Below are 19979 nucleotides of genomic sequence, written 5' to 3' on the forward strand. Positions count from 1 at the left end.
AGGAGCTTTATTTTTTTATTTTTTAAGGTTTTATTGGAAATGAGAGAGGGGGAAGACATGCGGCAAAGGTCGCCAGGTCGGGAATCGAACCTGTGACGGCCACGTCAAGGACTAGGGCCTCCATATGTGGGTTGTGCTAAACCCTTGCGCCACCACAGCACACCCCAGGAGCTTTATTTTTTTCACTGATTATCTATTTTATAATATTCTGTCAAGACATGGTGACAGATTCAACAAATATGTAAAAAAAATAATTTTATTCTAAAAGTTACATAGTGCAATTTCAACTTTTTAAATAGTCGTTCTGTAAATCAGAAATGAAAAACTGCTCAAATTAAATGCAGATGATGGAAGAAGTGACGTTATTGCTGTTTCATGCAGACTTTCTCTCTCTTTTGATTATATAAAGTGATTTCAGATAAAAGTTGTGAAGCGGTCATGTGGTATTTTGACACAATATTCAACCCAAGTTTGGTTTTAAGTGGCGTCTGCCGAGGAAGTCGTCCAGAGAAGCATCATAATTAACCCAATCTTCCTCCTCACACCCAAACTTTGTCCGTTTATCCAGTCGGCATGTGTGCCGTGACCCGCTGATACCAAAAACCTCTCACTATGTTGTGTGTGCATGTTTCGGATTGTGAGGCCCGGTGTTGATATCTGGGCCAGAGCTCACGTCACCCCGTCAGTCGACACGCGTGTCAGCATGTGGACACCGAGCTTTAAACTCTCATTTCATCCTGATGTGCTACACGTGTGTGATTGTGGGAATGAGATAATGGGCCATTTGTTGCCGGAGGGGCAGCTGTGACACTGTTTAGCAGACAGAGACGATTACGTCTTGGATCCTTTCATAGAGATGAGAGGAGATTTTACACAAAAATGGCTGCCAATGGAGTGAAGTTTTTATCGCTTGGCTGGATGAGAAGAGTCTCTGCTGCAGAATGGATGATTTGTTGGTTTCTTTGAACGTGAATCAAATTAAATTAATGATCAATATTAGTATTCTTTATAATTTCGGTTGATTTTGTGTCAATGTTACAGAGAGGTAGAGCGCACAGAGATCATACTCAAGCAGGAGTACTTCTACATATTTTACAAAGTTGAAACATTTCCACATAAACAATTATGTTTGTAAGAGTAAAAAAAGCCAGTTGAGTTCTAATGTGTCAGAACATTTTAATATGATGCAAGACAAACACTAATTTTATCTGCAAAGGTTAATAACAAACTAACAATAATAAGATTTTAAAGGCTGAAATTAATTAAAGATGGATCCATCCATCCATCCATCCATCCATCCATCCATCCATCCATCCATCCAACCAATCAACTAACTTTTTATCCGTCTGTCCGTTCGTCGGTCGGTCCAGTCTCCACTAACAACAGTATCATGTTTTTATTGCTGCCTAATGTGTTTTCCATCTTCTTAAATAACGACCTTGGCTGATTTACTCACTGCTGAAAAGGTTAAAAATACTTTAAAAGACAAAACATTAAATTTGCAGGAGGATTTATGACTTCCTCTCCTCCTTTCCCAGCTACACTATTCGCAGGACAAAAAAATTCCCCATCTAGTTATGTTTATCTGTGTTTATTAATCAGCTGACTTGTCTGCAAAAAAAAAAAAAAAAATGTTATTAGTCACATTGTCTGACTTGGGTGAAAGACTGAGATGAGGACATGTAACTGAGACCAGCCTGACATCAAACGTCTCTCCTCCGCGCCACAGAGAGTGTTATTACAGAAATCCCAGCGACGGAACTAATGGTAGCTCTGTGACAGTGTTTGCCTGTTCCCTGATTACTGCTTTTGATTTATGGTAATGCTGGCATGACTGAGCCGGGTTAGTGTGGCTGCTATTCTTGTTCCAGTAGCGGGAACGCGGCTCGGTCAGAGCCGCAGAACGCCCAGACCACCGAGGCGAACTTCTGGGAAATCCGGGAATTTAGGGCCAGGGAGTCAAATGATGTAATTTTCTGTTGCTTTGGTTGCGCTGAAAACCAAAGCAGCTTTTTATCCGCTAACTTTCCATAAACTTGTCAATCAAAACTGTTGTTTTTTTATGCCTCTCTTTCTGCAAACTTTGTTGTTGTTTTTTTTCACCCGAAGCTCCTCAGCTGCATCTGAATGTTCCTGAGTGTCGTCATTTCATCGATCCCAGAGCGAAGCTTTAATTCAGCCTCTGGGCTCCCCAGGAGGCTGGAGGATAAGAAAGAGGACAGGGCAACAGAAGCGATTATTAATGAGAGCAGCTAATGCGCCTTCACACAGACGACAAGGATATTCTGGATAGAAACCCATTTCTCTGAATAGAGGCGCCCAAAATATGAAACTCTCCGGTGCAGCTTTATTTTTTGCCGCTCCGCTCTTCTTCTTACTGCAAGAAGCAGATTGTTCCGACACTTTTACCTTTAGATTCTGCATCACAAAAATGTCAAAACGACTTTTTTTTAAAGTGAGAATGGGTCTTAAAGGTGACATTGCATTTTATTTACAGCCAGGAAAGTGTTGGTGTTTATTGGGATTCACCGCTGTAGTTTGCAAAATGAAAAATACACATTGAACTTTTTCACTTTTTGCCACGACACAAAGACAAACGGACCTGTCACCACAACACATTTTATTAAAGATAAATTATCCTAGTAGTTATTGCGACAATTATGTTGTTGTTGTTTTGAGATCATTTTCAAGAAATATAACAGTAATAATGCAAGAACACATTCTTAAAGATCAATAAACTTTCAATTCTGATGAACATTGAACACTGGCACTGGAAGACATTTTAAATGCCCCAAATAAATAAATAAATAAATAAAAATGACAAATGAGTTTGTTTTAATGCATCAGGCAACTAATTGATTTATTAATTTATTGCTTATTGCTACAGGCATAATAATAAACATCTGTGTATTTTATTACAACAAAATGGGAAATAATTATAAAAAAGTCCAAACTTCTATGTATTTCAGAACCGGCTTTGTTGCTAAGTTTGTTGACACAAACAAGAAATTTGACTTCAGTTCATTTTGTTCTCAATAAAGACGTTTAAAATATAAATCACAGAGGTTGCACCGATTCTGATTTTGATGGAAATCGATTTTTTTTCTTTACTCAAAGTCGGTAGATTATAGGCAGGTCCGTCTGACAGAGCAAAGGGACACTGGCTGGTTTCTAGACCTTTAAGGAGGCAGACAATTGGGGCCAATTGATCAGTGCATCCTTAATAAGTATATAAAAAAGTTTTTTCTTTATTGTAACCACGTGTGTGAATAGTGTATCAACAAAAGAAGAAAAGGTTGAAGTGGTGCAAAGAAGAAACTGTCTTAGGTAGCTGGTTTTTAACCGAGTTTGAGCCATTTTACCAAACTGTATTGCTCTAATCGCCATTTAAAGACGTTTGTAGGAAGCACTGGCTAAACACAAAAGCAAGACACACTTTCCAGATTTTATTTTCTCTTCCTGCTTCTTCAGGATGATGTATCTTGTGTTGGTCCATCACCTAAAATCCCCATGAAATACGCAGAGGTTTCTGGTTGCAGCTTGCCGGAGAGAATGTGGGAAAAGCTGCAGCTGTGTGAATACTTTTGCAAATCGCTGCGGCTCCACAGATTTTAAAGACATAAACTTCAGATTTGGCTCTGACCACTTATGTGTACTTTCTCCTACATCTTCAGAAAACATTGAACTGACAGAGCGGAGCTGCGGCGAGTTTCTGCCGGATAAATCTGCAGCGATTCTGACATTTCACTGCTCATATGTAAACGACACGGAGAAGTTAAACTGATTTATGGGTAGATGTTTCTACAGGGTGCAAAGTTTTAACTCCAAGTCCTTCCTGCTGGCTCCGTCCATCATCCTTCCATTAGACACTTTCTGTTCCAATCTGGTTCTGTTTGGAGAACCAACCCTCATATTTCTCCTACATGTTTTATAACATCTCCTTTGTGTGTCTGCTTTGATTTATGGCTCCTTTCACCTATTTTCCAGCTTTCGCTCCGTCATCCCGTCTTATCGCCATCTGCTTTGTGTCACCGTCTTGTTCTGCTCCACTTTAACGTTTTACTTCAAATATTTCAACACTTTTGTCTGTTTTCTTTTCCTAGTATTTGTCGTACCTCTGTCCTGTTGCTGACAGGACCGGCCTTCTTCCCACGATTTGTCTATCTTTCACATCTCTCTCTCTCTCATCTGCTGTTTCCTCCCTGTAGACCTTCCTCTGGATCTTTTTATCAGCAGTTCTCCATCTTTGCAACATATCTTGACGTCCGGCTTACAACAACCCTGACTTTTTCTTAGCCCAGATTTCCTCATTATATTGAGATCATTTAATGTAATCGTTCATTACAGATTTTCATATCAAAAACTATGCTTTGGAGATATAAGTCGGGGTAAAATAGGGGTTCACACTATATTTTCACTTCAAAAAACGAAATCTTATTAAGAATTTTTGTCTAGTTTCTTCTCTGGTGCTTGAAATAATACAAATATTCTATAGGAGTTTTTTTTTTTTTTAAATCAATAATTCTTTAATATTGATATTTTTTTCACTTACACAGGGAAAATGTCTTGTCATAAGGAAAAAAAATCTGCCTGTGGAACAAGCATTTTTCAATTTATAAACATTTTGTACATTTTAAAACAGCCCAAATGCTTGAAACCAACGTCCATCATTTCTTTTGGCAATAAGTTAATATTTTTTGGCATCTGGAAATGGATCCAGACGCCAAATGTCACACTGCGCCGTTACCTAGCAACCCCAGTCGAGCCCAGACCCATTACCTAGCAACCCAAGGGGAGTTCCAGCACGTTTGGTCAGCTGGTTTCACCGCTGTATGCGCTGTACAATGGCTGCTGGAAAAAAAGAGAGAGTTTAGTTGTTGACTTTCCATTCAGAAACCACTTGCTGCATCCTAATCAGTTGAGCAGGAGGCTCTACTTTTGCTTTTCAAACAGCCGCTTGCAGTCATTTTCACATGCGAGAGTAAACGTCGAGTTGGACGGCGTCGCCAGCAACAGCTTATTTGGATTTAAAGTGACAAGACGCCCTTAAAAAAAAACTCATTCTGAAAAGAAACTTAAAATATTCATAACTAACCAGACTGAAATCTCATTTAGGAACAATTTTGAGGAATGAACATGTTTTGAATTACCATAGACCTATCCTAACTTGTTCAAAGCAGCATACTAGATTGCCTTTAAGGAGCTATTTACTTTAAACAAGTTGCTATATCTTGTTGAGAAGCTCTTTGTAAGTTAGTTTTGTCTTATTCCAAGATGTTTGCACTAAAAACTAGACAAAAATACTTGGTAAGATGTGTTTTTTTTGCAGTGCCGTTTCTTTCACTTTAGTTTAAATGTGTTGGTTGCTGCTGTATCTTCGAACCCCAGAAGGAATCCAGTTCTGGAGCTACTTCCCAACATTCTTGCTGCGGGACGTGGGGTCGCATCCAGCTGAGGCTTCGCTGTAAACACAAACTGCATGCCAGTGGCCGCCGGTTGCGCAAGATCCCAAAACCAACACGCGCAGCACGCTTGCAGCTTCCTGCGAAACCTTCTCTCCGTGTCTTCTGCTAGTCCTCTTCCTCATCTTGGCGTTTGCGTTCGTTGGCGTTGCTGAGAGTTTGCATGTTCTCTCTCGGCGTTTCTGCAGATTCTCTGGCTTCCTCCTGCAGCTCAGAAACATGCACGCGAGGCGGTGACCCCGCTGACCTTTGGCTGATCAGCCTGGCTGATAGGCTTACCAAATTTTGAACAAAATCAACAGCAAGCATTCATTTACTGGGGAGTTTACTGAGATTTCTCTAGCAGATCTTTACATTAAACGTCTTTTTCAAAATCATCACTAAAGCGCTGTGTAAAAAAAAAAAGTATTCAATATCATCTTAACCTATAATTAACTGATTTGTTGCTTATTGCAATGGCTCAACAATTTGGGTTCGGATTTGGACCGTTTATCAGATGTTTCCCCTCTCAGGGTAGTAAATATTTAGGTTTTGCAGAACAGATAGTTCAAATCTGAATGAGTCACTCAGGTTTCAGAGAGCAGCAGGATCTAGTTTGTTGTGAACACAGAAACCAGGAAGTTGTTGGGTTTCAGAGGTTATCTTGCTGATGTATTTGTTGGTTTAATCAAGCGTTTAATAAAGTTTAAATTTGGCTCAGTTAGGCTGTCCCCCTCACCTGAACACACTTTTGCTTTCATTTGGCTTCATCTTATTTCATTTAGTTTGCAAACTCGGCCTCAGTTTGTCCGAGTTTCTCGCTGAGAGTCCTTGGACAGCTGGTAGCCATCAGAGGGATGAGGCAGAAGTCACTCCTCTAGCATAAACTAAAACATATCATTTCCTCTGCTTCTGCTATTTTATTCTTTCTGTTTTCCTTTCACATCACTTTTTCTCGGCTCTTCGGATTCTTTTCTCTCATCTTCTCTCCTCAGGAATTACTGCTGCCTAAATTCTTACGACAACACTTCAGATCTCTGTAATTCTGCCTCTTGGCGTGGGAAAGTGGGCAGAAAGTCTCGGAGAGAAACATCGGGGTGGTGGGGAATTTTGTTGCCCCTTTTTTCTTTCCTCCCACTTCTAATTTCACCATATGTTTTTAAGAATCTCGTGTTGCTACTTTCCCTTTCATGTTCGTATCACCTGAGCTGTCGGATGTTTTTCCTCTGGGACGTAGCGACACCTCTGAGGTGTGAAGGTGATCCGAGATTTAGAAATCTGGCGTGACAACCGCTCTGTTCAGATGTTTATACAGGCTTCAGCATTTTTATTAAATTGCTGAATTCATGGTTCTTGAATTATGACGATCACACTAGGTTAATCTTTTCTCCAGGAGTGGAAAATGGCTTTTAGTGTTGTTCACTAGCTTCCCAAATCATCACAACCTTTTTACCGGCTGTAAGGAACCAGACTTAACCACGGACAAATATTCAGACATGAAGAAAAACTTCAATTCAATAATATCAAAAATAATTAAAGTATCAAAATTCAATGCAAAATAATTATTTATTTTAAATAAACTTCTCACTATAGCCTGACAGCTCAACCTACGGCTCATTTTGAAATGATTTGTTTTCTCCATTTAAGAAGGCTCTAATGTTAGTTTAATGTTAGACTTTCACCGTGGCATTTCAGTAGTTTCTAGTTCGTTGTGGACTGCATGTTGGGCGGCTCCTGCATCGTGTTTTGGACTTTACAACCAATATTCTTTCATCTCAGGGTTTAGAAACGGGGTGTTCCAGCAGGACAATGGTCCCGAACAGGTTTTGAAAGGCTTTTTGAATTGCTTCACAAAGGTTTGACTTCTACTGTATTGAATATTTGACTACGCTTTTTATGGAGGAATAAAGCAGACCGTCATTAAGATGGCTACTCAGTCCTATTATTAATCTGTAGACTAAAAGCATTGTTGGTGCCGGAAATCGCTAATCCCATCAGATTAAACAAATTCTACCAGTTCTACCAAGTAGAGTACCAAAAATTAAGTGGTCAAAGTGAAACTTACACTTCGTTCACACTGCAGCCTGAAGTGACCCAATTACGACCCAAATTACGTTTGTCGAGTGTCAATGACGTTCAGATCAGCTGAATGCGACCTGGCCGTTAGCATTCAGGTCACATTTGAAAAGACCGGTAGATGTCCAAGTGGCCTGGGTTGCATTAGAGAAAAATCTGATCTGTGTTGTTCAGACTGTCATACAAAGATCAGATACAGGTCGCTTTAAGGCAAAAATAAAATAAAAGAATTGGAATTGGGTCACTTTGGGCTGCAGTGTGAACGCAGCCTTACTTAGTTAATATATCTTGTTGAATCTATTTAAGCCTTTATATATATTTTTTAACAAAAGCTGATTGTTTATATTATCTTTTTGAATTGTGGGTTAAATGCTGTGCAGATAGATGTAATCCAGATTATCTCTGTGGCTCTTGTCAGTCATTCACATTGAGTTAAGTGGGATCAAATTGGTGACACAACAAGCTCTCTAGTCACTTCTCTGCTCCCAAGTGGGACTCTGCAGAGGAAGTTGAAAGTGACAGTTGATAATGTGACGGCTTCCTCCCTCCTTCCCCTCTTTTTGTTTGGCAAAGTGGACCTTATTCCACTCATGCAATATCATTACTCAACAGAGAAGTGATCATTTTAACTTGCACATATTTAGAATAATGCAAATCCGACCCACTGTGCTCTTGAGCAGTGTGAAAACTCAATCGCACGGAGAACTGAGATGTTTCCCGCACAATCTGGGAGTTCCAGTGGATTTGTGTCCTTTGTTTTTTCAGTAACCTAATGAAACCGTGACCATGTGTGGGTGACTTTTCATACCTCTAATACAGATTAGACATGCTTTTTATTGTTTGATTGTCAAAAAAACAGTTGCATTTTAGTTGGAATTTTAACAATAGAAACATAATGATACAGAAGGCATCTAATATATTCAATATTTATTGAAGTTCTAAAGGTAGAGTTCAAATCAAGTCAAACAATTTTAATATATTACACTGAAATGACTACAATGTAGGTAAAATTATATGTAAAGTGGACAAACCACATTTTCTGGCATATTTCGTTCACCTAACAAACATCATTTCATACTGTGAAGATCAACAGAACATTTTGATAAAGCCAAATCAAGAATATTGTCAAATTTATAAGAATAGTAAACAAATGTTTATGTTTGACTCTTTAAATGACTTTTCTCTGAATTTACATGTATAGAAAGTAGTGATGTTCTGATCAAGGTTTTTTGTCTGCAATACTGTTAGCATTTGCCAATGTGGAGTTCAATTCCAATACCAAATTAAAATCAAAAGTAAAATAACTACATCCAATCTGATGGCCATCAGCTGCTTACATGTCTCTGATTAACTGTTAGCTCTGATTACATCTTAGTTGGACTCTAAGTAGCTAGTAGTTCAACTGTAAGTAGCTGTTAACTTGACTGTGATTAGCTGTTAGCTCAACTGATTAGCTGTTAGTCAACTCTAATTAGGTGTTAGCTTAAGTAGCTGCTAACTTGACTTTAGGTAAATGTCAGCTTGACTGATTAGCTATTAGCTTGGTAGATTAGATGCTAGCTTGACTTTAATTAGCTGTTAGCTCATAGCTCAACTCTGACTAGCTGTTAGCCTGACTCTGATTAGCTGTTATCATAACTAAGTAGTTTCTAGCTTGGCTCTGAATAGCCGTTAGCTTGACTGAATATTTTAGCTCTGATCTTTTGGCTCCTAGTTTGATTCTGAGCAACTGTTGTTTTTTTAGTCTTGGTGAATTGCTGCCTATAACTTCAAACCCAGTATTTTGTACAACAACAAACAAATCTTTCAAATTCAAACTGACTCTCTGGTGCTGGTTTTATGTCCGTTGGCTGCAGGAGGCGGCCAACTAACATGGCTGCCTCCTGTTGTGGTCTCTGCTGTAAGAACCTCCTGATCCATCTTTGTTTTTGTTTCTGGAAATATTTTTTTTTTGTTTTGTGAGATTTTGTATGTGCTCATTCCAGCCATTTATTTGCACACTGGGAGGCTTGGTATGTGAATATTGTTTATGTGCATGGTTATTTTTAATTGATTTTCCACTTACTGTAGAGAACCCCTTGTCCCTTCATAGGGGATGTTTGTCATGATCCACATTTATGTTTATGATATTACAGTGTCTTATTTTTACGATCTATTCTGCAGAGTTTTTCTCTTTAGCAGATCATTCATTCTTAGTCAGTCTAGTTGTGATTGTGACAATATACTTTCTCTGTTGCTTGTGCTCCATTAATGTCTGCTTGCACTTTAAGCCTCAATATAAAACATCTGAGATGTAAAAATGGATTAAGAAGGGGAGGAAAAACTGAAAGGGGAATAGTTGAGGAGAAAACAGTGGAAATATAATAAAATGGAGCTATATCAGGTTTTCCCTCTTTATTTTCTTTATTTGAACTCTCCTACTGAAACCGTAAAATGGTTTAAATCTTCAAATTTGACATATTTCTCCACTTTTGGTGCCCTTTAAATTTCTCCAAACTCCTCCCTATTTGCCTTTTTTCTAACTTTCTAATCTGTCCGAGTGCTCCAGAGGTTCAGTTTCTGATTGGCCTCTGTTTTGTTATTTGATAGCAGTTGTAATTGGTCATTTGAGATGTTTTTAGCTAAGGTGATCTTTTAGAACTCACACAGGCACGTCACAGGAAAGGAGTGCCGCTGCCTTGATTGTTTAGTTGGCCTTTTGTATTCTTTTGCTCTTCAGAAAGTGAATGGTGGAAGGGAAGTGGAAAATCAGAGAAATGAAGGAAGGAAAGGAGTATGTGAATGAGGCTCTAATCACAGCGCATAAATATTTGCTGTGCTTATTTGAAAGGCTAAATATAGGCTGACTTAATAACAGGGGGAGGGATTAAAATCACTTAAATCACACACGCAAAGAAATTCAAAAGGTTACTTTATAATACGACTCCTTTTTGCTTTCAAGACATACTCAAATGTGTCGGTTGTGACCTTATTTTAAGAATCTTTTTACTTTAACTAACTATTAGGTTGTCTAATAAATGCAAGCATAAAGCTAACTGTTAGCCTAACTATCAGCAGTAGTTAGCGTCAGCAACTATTAGCTTTACTAGCATCTTTTGGTCTGGCTTTGAGTAGATATTTATCATATTGGGGTATTTTTTATCAGAAAAAAAATTATAATAATTTTGTTTTGTGGTGAGAATTTTAAATTACAGCTGGCAGTACTGTCTGATTATTTATTTATTTATTTTTTGTTGCAATTTTCTCTGCAGATTGTTCCACAAGAACATCAATACATGTCAATAAACTTGAACATATAATGAAATTCAGTTACTATATGGTAGCTAGTGTTAGAAATAACACTACTTTTAGTAACTGGTGTCTTAGAGAAGCCTAGTACTACAAAAAAGATTATTTTAAGAGCAGTAGTTGCGTATGTGGGGCATTGATTTCTGTATTACAATGTAGCCATACAGTTACCTAAAAAGACTGCAAAGAAAATCTAAATATTTTCTCTTTTATTGTTTTCACAATAGTACCACAAACTATTATGATAAAATAACAAGCCCATATCACTTACTGTTATCTTGACACTTGGTAAAAGTTAGCTTTATTAGCTGGTAGCTTGATACTGAGATGAAGTTGTTAGCTTGAGTAGTTGTTAGCTTCGCTCTGAGCATCTGTAAGCTTGGCTCTGAGTAGACGTTAGCTTATGAGCAATGGTTAAGTTGAGCAGAGGTGACCTGTAGCCACTGTTTGCTTGAGTAGCTGTTAGCTTGACGCTAAGCAGTGATTTGCTTTATAAGGCATAAGCTTGGAGCTGAGAAGTTAACTTTATTAGCTGTTAGCATGAGTAGTTGTTAATTTGACACTGAGAAGAAGTTGGCTAGCTTGAGAAGCTGCTAGCTTGTTTCTGAGGAGAGATGGGCTATCTTCTAGTCCATCTCTGAGCAGCTGTTAGCATTTGTTCCCTACTGGCCACTACAGCCCAGGGTCTACTGATCAAGTTAGTAGAAGAAAACAAAATTATGAGAGATTAATGATAGCACTGCTATAGACATCATGGTTTGCGAGCTTCAAACCATGTTGTCTACAGAGCTTCAACATTCTACAAATGTATTCAGGTCTACAACATTTGTAGAATATTGCTAGCCTTGTCTCTGGATTTTTTTTCCATGAAGCCATCTATATACATCAATGTCTGAGTTATCATCAAACCACTGTATACAATCAACAAATGCTCTGTACAGTTACTTTAACACAAAGCTGGTGCTCTGCTAGCCAGAGAGAAACCAAAACAGTGATGTTGCACTGGACTGTGTTTGCATAGAGATATTGTGAATGTAAGCCATGTAGTGTTCAATTAAATAAATATGTGGAAATATAGATGTTTACAAGCTGTTTCTGCATTATCTTTATCTGCATGCAATAGTACAGTTTCTGTTATTGACCTTTGTTTTCAAAGATCAGTTTCACAATACATTAAGCTGTTTCTCACCAGCAGTTCAGTTAAACATGGATCTCATTTAATCAGGCTTAAATGATTTAAATGATTAAATTTCAATGTATACATGTATAAAATACCATGTATTTTATACATGGTATAAAATATTACCATGTTAATATTTTATACTAGCCTATCAAATCTGGACTTCTGTAATTGAGTGTAATATGTCTGTTATCTGAACGACTTCAGGAAGTGTTTCTGTATCACTTCTTTCAAGTCAGAACCACTATACCGACAAGAATGCATTTCAGGTAAAAACAAAGATGTAGTTTGAGGAAATAATTTTGATTAAATTGTCTTCTCACACATAGTCCACAGCACAGTTTAACTTCCTTTAGTTCACAAGAAAGCCTCAGATTTTATCGCTCACCTCCAAGGTAGTACACGGTACTTTTCAGTAATGGAAAGTACCGACTGGTCACGTGCAGATAACCAAAACACAGCTGTTTTTAGTACAAATGCGAGCAGCAGCGGTTTGACTTTCTAGGAAGAGCTGTGAAGAAAACAATGCGACTAGGATGAGTTTCTCTAGATATTGCTGGAACATTGGTTCTTTAATCCTGGAAATGTTCTTCATGTGATAAAAGGCTGACTTTGTAACTGACTTTATGTGTCTCCGAAGGTTCAGGTTTGATTTCATCACTACACCCAGATTTAGAGCCTGATAAATTTCCAGCTACATCGTCCCTCTTTAGACCCAAAGATGATCATTTCAGTTTTGTTACTGTTCAGGTTTTGTTTCAGTTGTGTCTGTTTGCAACTAGAGTGCGAGTTTTACCGTTGAGTTTGGGGGCGTGGCCAGCAGTCCCTTATTAGCATTAAAGTGACAGAACACCAAAATGGCTCATTCTGAAAAGACTTCAAAATAGACAGAACTGATCAACTAAATCTCATAATCTGAGAATTATTTTGTGAAAAAAAATGTAATGGACCCTTTTTATGTAGCCCATAGACCTATTCTAACTTGTTTAAAAAAAAAAAAAAGCACAATAGGTCTTCTTTAGTGTAACGTGAAGTAGCTATATGAATACACTTTCTATAATAGTCCATAAAATCAAAATGCTGTAAAATTTGAGAAGTTTCCAATCCCAGGAAAACGTGTAAGCTGAAGTTCATAGCAGCTCTTTATTCCTGCATCCGTCTTGGGAAGCCCTCAGCGCGCGTTGTTTACAGCCGTAGTAAACTTGAGTGTGAAGAGGTGAGGGAAGCTGTGTTTAACACACTGAGCTGAATGGAGCAGCTCCCAGCTAAACATCACACACACAGACATGTTATCACAAAGAAAACAGCTGGGATATGTTAAGAATGTGATCATGGATGTTCACCGCACTTCACTTGATACGCCGTTTTGTGTTTTTCTTCCTGGGCTCATTAGCCTCTAAAGTGGTGGATTTGATATTTTTTGTTTCCTTCCTGTGCCACATGTAGTGAGTGTGTCGACTTTCAAGGGTTTTCCACGCTCGCATACACACCCTGTGTTGCTCAACAGGTCAGGATGTTTCACAAGTTTAGACCTGAACGCAGAGGATTGGTTTGTGTGAATTTTATCACAGGTCTCTGACTGTGTGTGGGTGAGCGACTAAGATTTCCTTGCCTGCGTGTGATGTAAGAGAGTCACAGCGGCCATAGAGAAAGTTGTAGTCTCATTACTCTCATCTCCAAGGAGTCTCCCTGGCAGTGGCAGAATGAAACCATGGCCTGTGGGAGAAGTGAGGAGTGTGTGTGTCCTAAAGACCCAAAAGTCGCTTGTTCCCCCAGGAAATAATTTATTCTCCACAGGCCAATCAGAGGTCAACATTTGAGAAGGCTTAATCCAATTGGTGCGTCGCTCCTTGACCTTTATTTGTTCCAGCCAATCCCAGGGGAGCTGGCAGCCTGAGGGCCGGCGGAAAGCTGGAAGAGGAAGGCATGAGATTCGGTGCTTAGAAAATGATGCTGACTGCGACTGCTTGCTGTGTATCTTTGAAACGAAAACATGGACGGCAGAGACGAGAGTTTGGCACAGTGATGTTTCAGACCAGGATGGCGCTCTGCAAATGTTGTTACTGCATTCAGCCAGCTTCATTGGGATTTTAGGTGCCAAGTCAACATTAATTAGTACATTTTGGAGTAAAAGCGATGACTGAAAAACTTATCACGACGATATAAACATTTATATCAGTCAATATTGATATTTGTCTATCGATAATTGTTGATTAGTTCTTTGTTTTAGATGTCTTTATAGCTAGTGGTACAACCTTTCCTGTTTTATCCAATTTTCATTCGACACTGTTTTTTTTTTTAAGCAGTTATGAGGCAAAGTGGTGGAGCCTTAAACTGCTGTTTCGCCAATTACTCGGCAGGTTGTTGCTAGGTAACCAAACGTTACTCAGCAGGTTGTTGCTAGGTAACCAAAGAGTGAGTGAGTCAGTTGATTCCACCATCCTAGCTTAGCTGGCCTCCAGAGGTTTTAAACCGCTAAAGCCTTTCCTCTGCCTACATCTCCCAGAATGCTGTGTGGTTCTTGATTGGAGCTCAGTGAATATTCTATAAGTAGAATATACAATCAGACATATCAGCTGTTGATATTGATCACTTGTCTATTACAATAGGACTGTCCATTGATTTGCTGGACAGTCCTAGTGAACACAGCATGGTGGTAGTGAATATGCACACCTCACCTTTCATGTCAAACTTGTGCGTATCTTTTGAAAAAGTTTCATTAACGGAGAAATTTCCCAAGACATGGAGTAGGAAGCTGTAATTTCTAGAACACCTCAGAATGAGCAGAGTGGATGGAAGAAATAAGGAGGTTTGTGGAATGAGTGTGGGTCTAAACAAATATTTACACAGAACGGAGCATGCATCCTCCCCTGTGTTTATGGTTGGGTTTATGACTGCATCTCCTCCCCAGCCTTCTCATTTTTATCCCATGGTTCTTTTCTCAAGGCAGCTGTATCCCAGTGGCTTATGGTGCTCCCAACTCTTTAGCCATGAATCTGAGGGGAAGCATCGAGAACATGTCCTAAAAAAAAAAATGAAGCCTCTGTAGTGTTTTTAGTGGGCCTCTGTCTCTGTGATGCCACACAACAAGCCAAACACACACACACATGTCACTGGTTGTGTTTCTTGCATTGAGGAGGTAAAATGTCTAAGAAATTTTGTGGAAGGAGATAAAAGGCTGCACAGAGTATTGGGTGTTAGCCCGAGGAATGGATTACAACTTCTTTTATTTTGGTCATCCATCTAAAAGTTGTGTTTTGTACCGTCTTCATCTGTTTGTTCTATCTTAGATTAATGTGTATAGAGGTAATGAAGGATCATAACATAAAGCGTCACTCTTCCTGGGTTTTTCTATCTGGCTGCAGTTTGTTTCTTTTTTGTCTGTTTTGTTTATGCTCAGTTAAATTTCAGAAGGGGATTTTGTAGTTTTCTGAGCCTATTCACCTTTATTTCCAATTTCTTAATGTTGTGATTGCCTTTCATTCATATTGTTTAGTAATTTTTAAACTATATCAAATATTTGCTCACTCAGACTTTAAGACATATATGAATGTAAATATGTAAGTTCATTAAAAATCTTATTGGATTTCGTTTAGTTTTAAATAACATGTTTCTGTTCAGACATGACTATTATGCCATTTAGTCAAATAGAGTAAATTAGTTTATAGTGGAAATAATTTCCAACAATAAGCTTGTAGTTAAGATCACAATTAGCTAATTGTATGGCTAAATTATGCTAAGAATGGGCAAAAATGTTTGAAATTCGACCAAACATTTTTGATTATTGCATCTGTATTACAAAGGATCTTCGACATATTGTATTTGCAGAAATATGACCGCGTGAGTGCTCTTAGCAGCAATCTACCTTTGAGGTATATTTCTGCGGTAACCATGCCAACAAGAATTTAGGCAGTTAGGATTACGTGAACGTATTGTTTGTTCTTTGGTTGATTAAATGTATAGCGGTGCACATAATTTTTGAGTGTAGCATGAAGACGTGCTTTAGCTAGTAACCTATTTTTCTTTCCGTTATATTTCAGCTACTAAAACGTTTTGACTGTGGCATTAAGGTGAATGTTTTAACCACTAACCCATTTTCCCTTGTGTTGTATTTAGTTTCAAACATTTATGAAAAAAATTCAGTTAAGAAAAGCAACCTTGTGTGGAAACTTTATCAGTTGTTCTGGATGTCTAATTGCATACTCACGTATTGTGAGGACAGCACAACGATTGTATTGTAAAATCAGTAAACATCAGCCATTGTAGCAGTATTAATATCGGCCCGATTTTAAGCATATCCCTAATAATAAGTCGGATACATGGGTTTTGATGCAAAAATCTTGCAATCTTAATTTTCTTTAGAAAAGATCCAGCAGCACTTTTTTTCCTTTTATGTGTTGCAGTCTAAAAATGAAAAAACGGTCAAAATTGTAACCATCAGACATCAAAAGAAACCAGAAACCGGTGTGTTTGCAGTTTGATTTGCAGTTTGTTTTTGAAAATGTAGCATCAGGGTAGCATGTGGAACATTGGTAACAGTAGGCGACCAAAATACGGAGGCTATTTTTCTCTCTGCTGTTGTTGGAGGTTTGAATCCTGGCACCTCTGATGCATCTCTTCCCCCTTTCTTTCTCTGTCCATTTCCTGACTGCATATTGCTCATTTAGGCCTCTAAGGCCACAAGAACATAAAAAAGTTTATGCATCAGGTACTATATTTCTACCAATCACTATAGATTTACCAATCAGGCTTTTTTCTGCCTTTTTCAGAGTCAATTTTAAGAAAATCTCTGCATATTTTGTTGCATCGCTTGCAGTAACATTGCACTTAAATGATGGCATGAATTAGGGCTGCAATTGATGCTTAATTTTTCTATTGATTATTCTGACGATTGAGATAACGAAGCCATTCTGAAGATTTTTCATGCGAGCCTTTTTACACAAAATTATAAATGCAATAAAAGATGTAAATGACCAAATAAATCTATGTTTAGATAGGAAAATAAACATTTTACTGCCTACAATTCAATAACGTAACATTCCTTTAGTGTACACTTGATCAATAGTAGCAAAAAATGCAGCTAAACAAAAAATCTTTAAAAAAATAAAAAAAAATTAATAAATGTAGAGCAAAAGGTTTTTAGGATTTATTTTTAACAAGATTTGAACCGGGTGAAGCTAAAACTGCCACTTGAGGTGTTGTGGGTAGAACATTTACAGACAAAGAAGGTTTTTCATCTTAAATGCAAAATGTATATATTTTTGTTCCATTTTGTCTTAATTATGGCTATGGCTGCATTGTTCTTTTAGCGAATGGCCTTTTTTACAGTCCGTATACTCCAGTTAGCAATTATTTGATTACTGAACTAGTTAATGATTATTTCAGTAATCTTCTAATCATGATTAATTTCATTGTTTCATTCCTATTACTAATTTGTTCATTGTAGGCATCTTTTACATAACATGTCTTAATTTCTGCTTAAGTTTTGTAAGATTTTAGAAATTATTGTCCTCATGTTCAAGGTTTGAAATAATTTGTCTAGAAACTGATGTTTGGGCCGATCCTTGGCAATAACTGTGAAAAATGTATCGTTCAACTGAATGAATTGGCTTCAGCTGCTTTAAAAGCAAATGGTTCACTTTGGGGTCATCATATAAACATAGTTTAATGAAGTGAAAGCAATGCTGATAATTGAGTCCAGCTTTAGTAAACTGGGAAGAAACCACTCCTACTCCCACGCCAAGACCAACTTCACTGTTTCCTCTTTTGCCTTTATTGTGCTGCAGCCATGCTTTAAATGCTGTAAATATTACTTAAAGACGTCACCAAATCACTGTTTTTGTGTTGCAGGAAACCGAAATCATCGATATGTGGACAATCTGTGACACAAGAAAAGGAAAGTTCGCCAAGTCACCGAAGGTTGGTAACGTGTCCTTGAGTCTGAGTCAGAGAGAGGGAGACTGAAGTTCTTCCTTCTGCTGTCAGGAACTTTCTCCTCGGAGCATGAATGTGATGTTCAAATGTTACTGTCAGGGAGAAGTGTGTGTGTGTGTGTGTTTTCTCACTCAGCTGATGGCGCTAAGGTGACGGGGTGTTAATGAGGCCGCCGACAGCTGGCCCGTCAGACAGGAAGTGATTTAACCAGTTTCTGTTGGAGGGGAAGTTATTGTGTAAGCGGGTTCATGTGGCTGAGACGCAGATGAAGCAGCGTTTTTGACCTCATCGACGTCTTCGTGTTACTCAAATGAGTGGATTAATTTGGAAAGAAATTCAAATATTGAATAAAGTAAAATAAAAAGGTTATAATTTCATATTTTTTAGCAATAAATTTAAATTACCAAATATTATATAGTGGCGTATCATTGAATTTTTAGTAGGGTGTTTCAGGTATTCCAACTTATTTAAACTTGGTGAAAGTGAATTGGTATTGGAGACATTTTTATTTCTATTTGAAGGCATTCATATTCAATTTGACTGACAGTTGCAGTGAGTGGAACAGGTCTATCAACCCCAAAGTTGTAATTGCCCTGAAAAGAAACCATAAAGTTGCTATGGCTGGAACTGCAGCAGACTCTCTGGCTGTTGTCAGACTTCAATGATTAGCAGTATTTGAGACTTGGGCATCCTGTACTCTGTGAGGTGATAATCTTAGTCTTTCTTGTTTTACATCATAATTAACAGGAGATTGGGGTTTATTTTTTTAGAAAGACAAATTCCCCTGTACATCCAGCTCTCCACAGAGATACCACAAGGCCCACATTCAACTGATTATGTTTTATAGAAAATCTTTGTTTAACCATAAATATTAGATTGCTAATTTCATTAAATCTCTTGAAAAAGTTACATTTACACTCGCTGGGAATAGTCAGTCGTTATAATGTGTGACCGTGGCAACAAGGTATTGATTTTTCAACTGGAAACTGATTAGCATCTCAGAAGCTCTAATTAAACCTAAACTACATCCCCAAATCCCAGACGGGTTGAAAAGTTTGTTTTATGAATTCCAAACAGAACCAAAGAGCAAACGGAGAATGATTAAGTTCAGATCGTTTCCAGTCTCTGCCCGACTTTCTAATCCTACGACCTGATAGAGATATAAAGAAGAGCGGCAAAAGCAAATGAGGTGGATTAGCTCTTCAGCTCATTGGAAAACTGGCTGCTGCCTTTACGGAAACAAAAGTATGTAAATTTTTTTGATTAACCAATTAATGATTTGATAATAAAAATGTGTGAAATAGATTTTTTAGGTATAATTTAATCTATATTAAGCTAAAACTGCCACTTGAGGAGTTCTGGGTAGAACATATTTACAGTTATTTTTTTTCTGTCTTAAATGCAAAATGTATAGATATATTTTTGGCACAGTTTGGTTTTAACTACTGTTTTGAGTGTTTTTTCAGCAAATGGTTGATCATTTGTAGCAAAGGCTCTGGATGCAAAACATTTTCTGATATCTCCTGTAAAAAGCTTGGATTGGGGATTTACAGCCACATTTGGATTGTGATTAAACTCTTTCTTAGTTCAGGTTATAGCTAAGTTTGAATTTGAAAGGTCAGTTTCCGCTGTTGCTCCCAGTTCAGACCAGCACAGGAACAAAACAATGGCGTCCGAGATAAACCAGCATCAGTGGGAATAAACCGACTGATGCTTTGATTCAGCCTGAGACATTCAAGACACATCAGGGCTGGAGGATCACAGAGTCCGTTCAGCGTCTCTCTGCTGTGGAGGAAAAACAGTCGACAGCAGACCCAGTCCTCCACATGCAGCTCAGCAGGCAGGCAGAACCTGCTGCCATGAGAGAGAGAGAAAGACGGAGAGAGAGAACGAGATGGCTCATCCCACTGAGAAAACTATAAATTAAATCATCCATCAGATCATCTGTCCATCCATCTATCAGATCATCCATCTGTCCGTCCGTACGTCCATCCATCTATCAGATCATCCATCTGTCCGTCCGTCCGTCCATCTGACTTTCCACCCATCCTTCCTCACAG

At 38.2% G+C, this 19979-nt stretch overlaps 1 protein-coding gene across 2 annotated transcripts in view; it reads left to right on the top strand.

Moving 5' to 3' along the window:
* Positions 1–19979, top strand: part of plcb3 (phospholipase C, beta 3 (phosphatidylinositol-specific)) — a 60810-nt gene that overhangs the window by 19235 nt on the left and 21596 nt on the right. For both annotated transcript variants that reach the window (XM_017310518.1, XM_008435906.2), the window contains one exon: positions 17836–17904. In XM_017310518.1, coding sequence (XP_017166007.1) covers positions 17836–17904 — 69 coding nt within the window. The remainder of the gene's footprint in view (positions 1–17835; positions 17905–19979) is intronic.

The sequence above is a fragment of the Poecilia reticulata genome, linkage group LG18 (genome assembly GCF_000633615.1).
Source record: "Poecilia reticulata strain Guanapo linkage group LG18, Guppy_female_1.0+MT, whole genome shotgun sequence".
Lineage (NCBI taxonomy): Eukaryota > Metazoa > Chordata > Actinopteri > Cyprinodontiformes > Poeciliidae > Poecilia > Poecilia reticulata.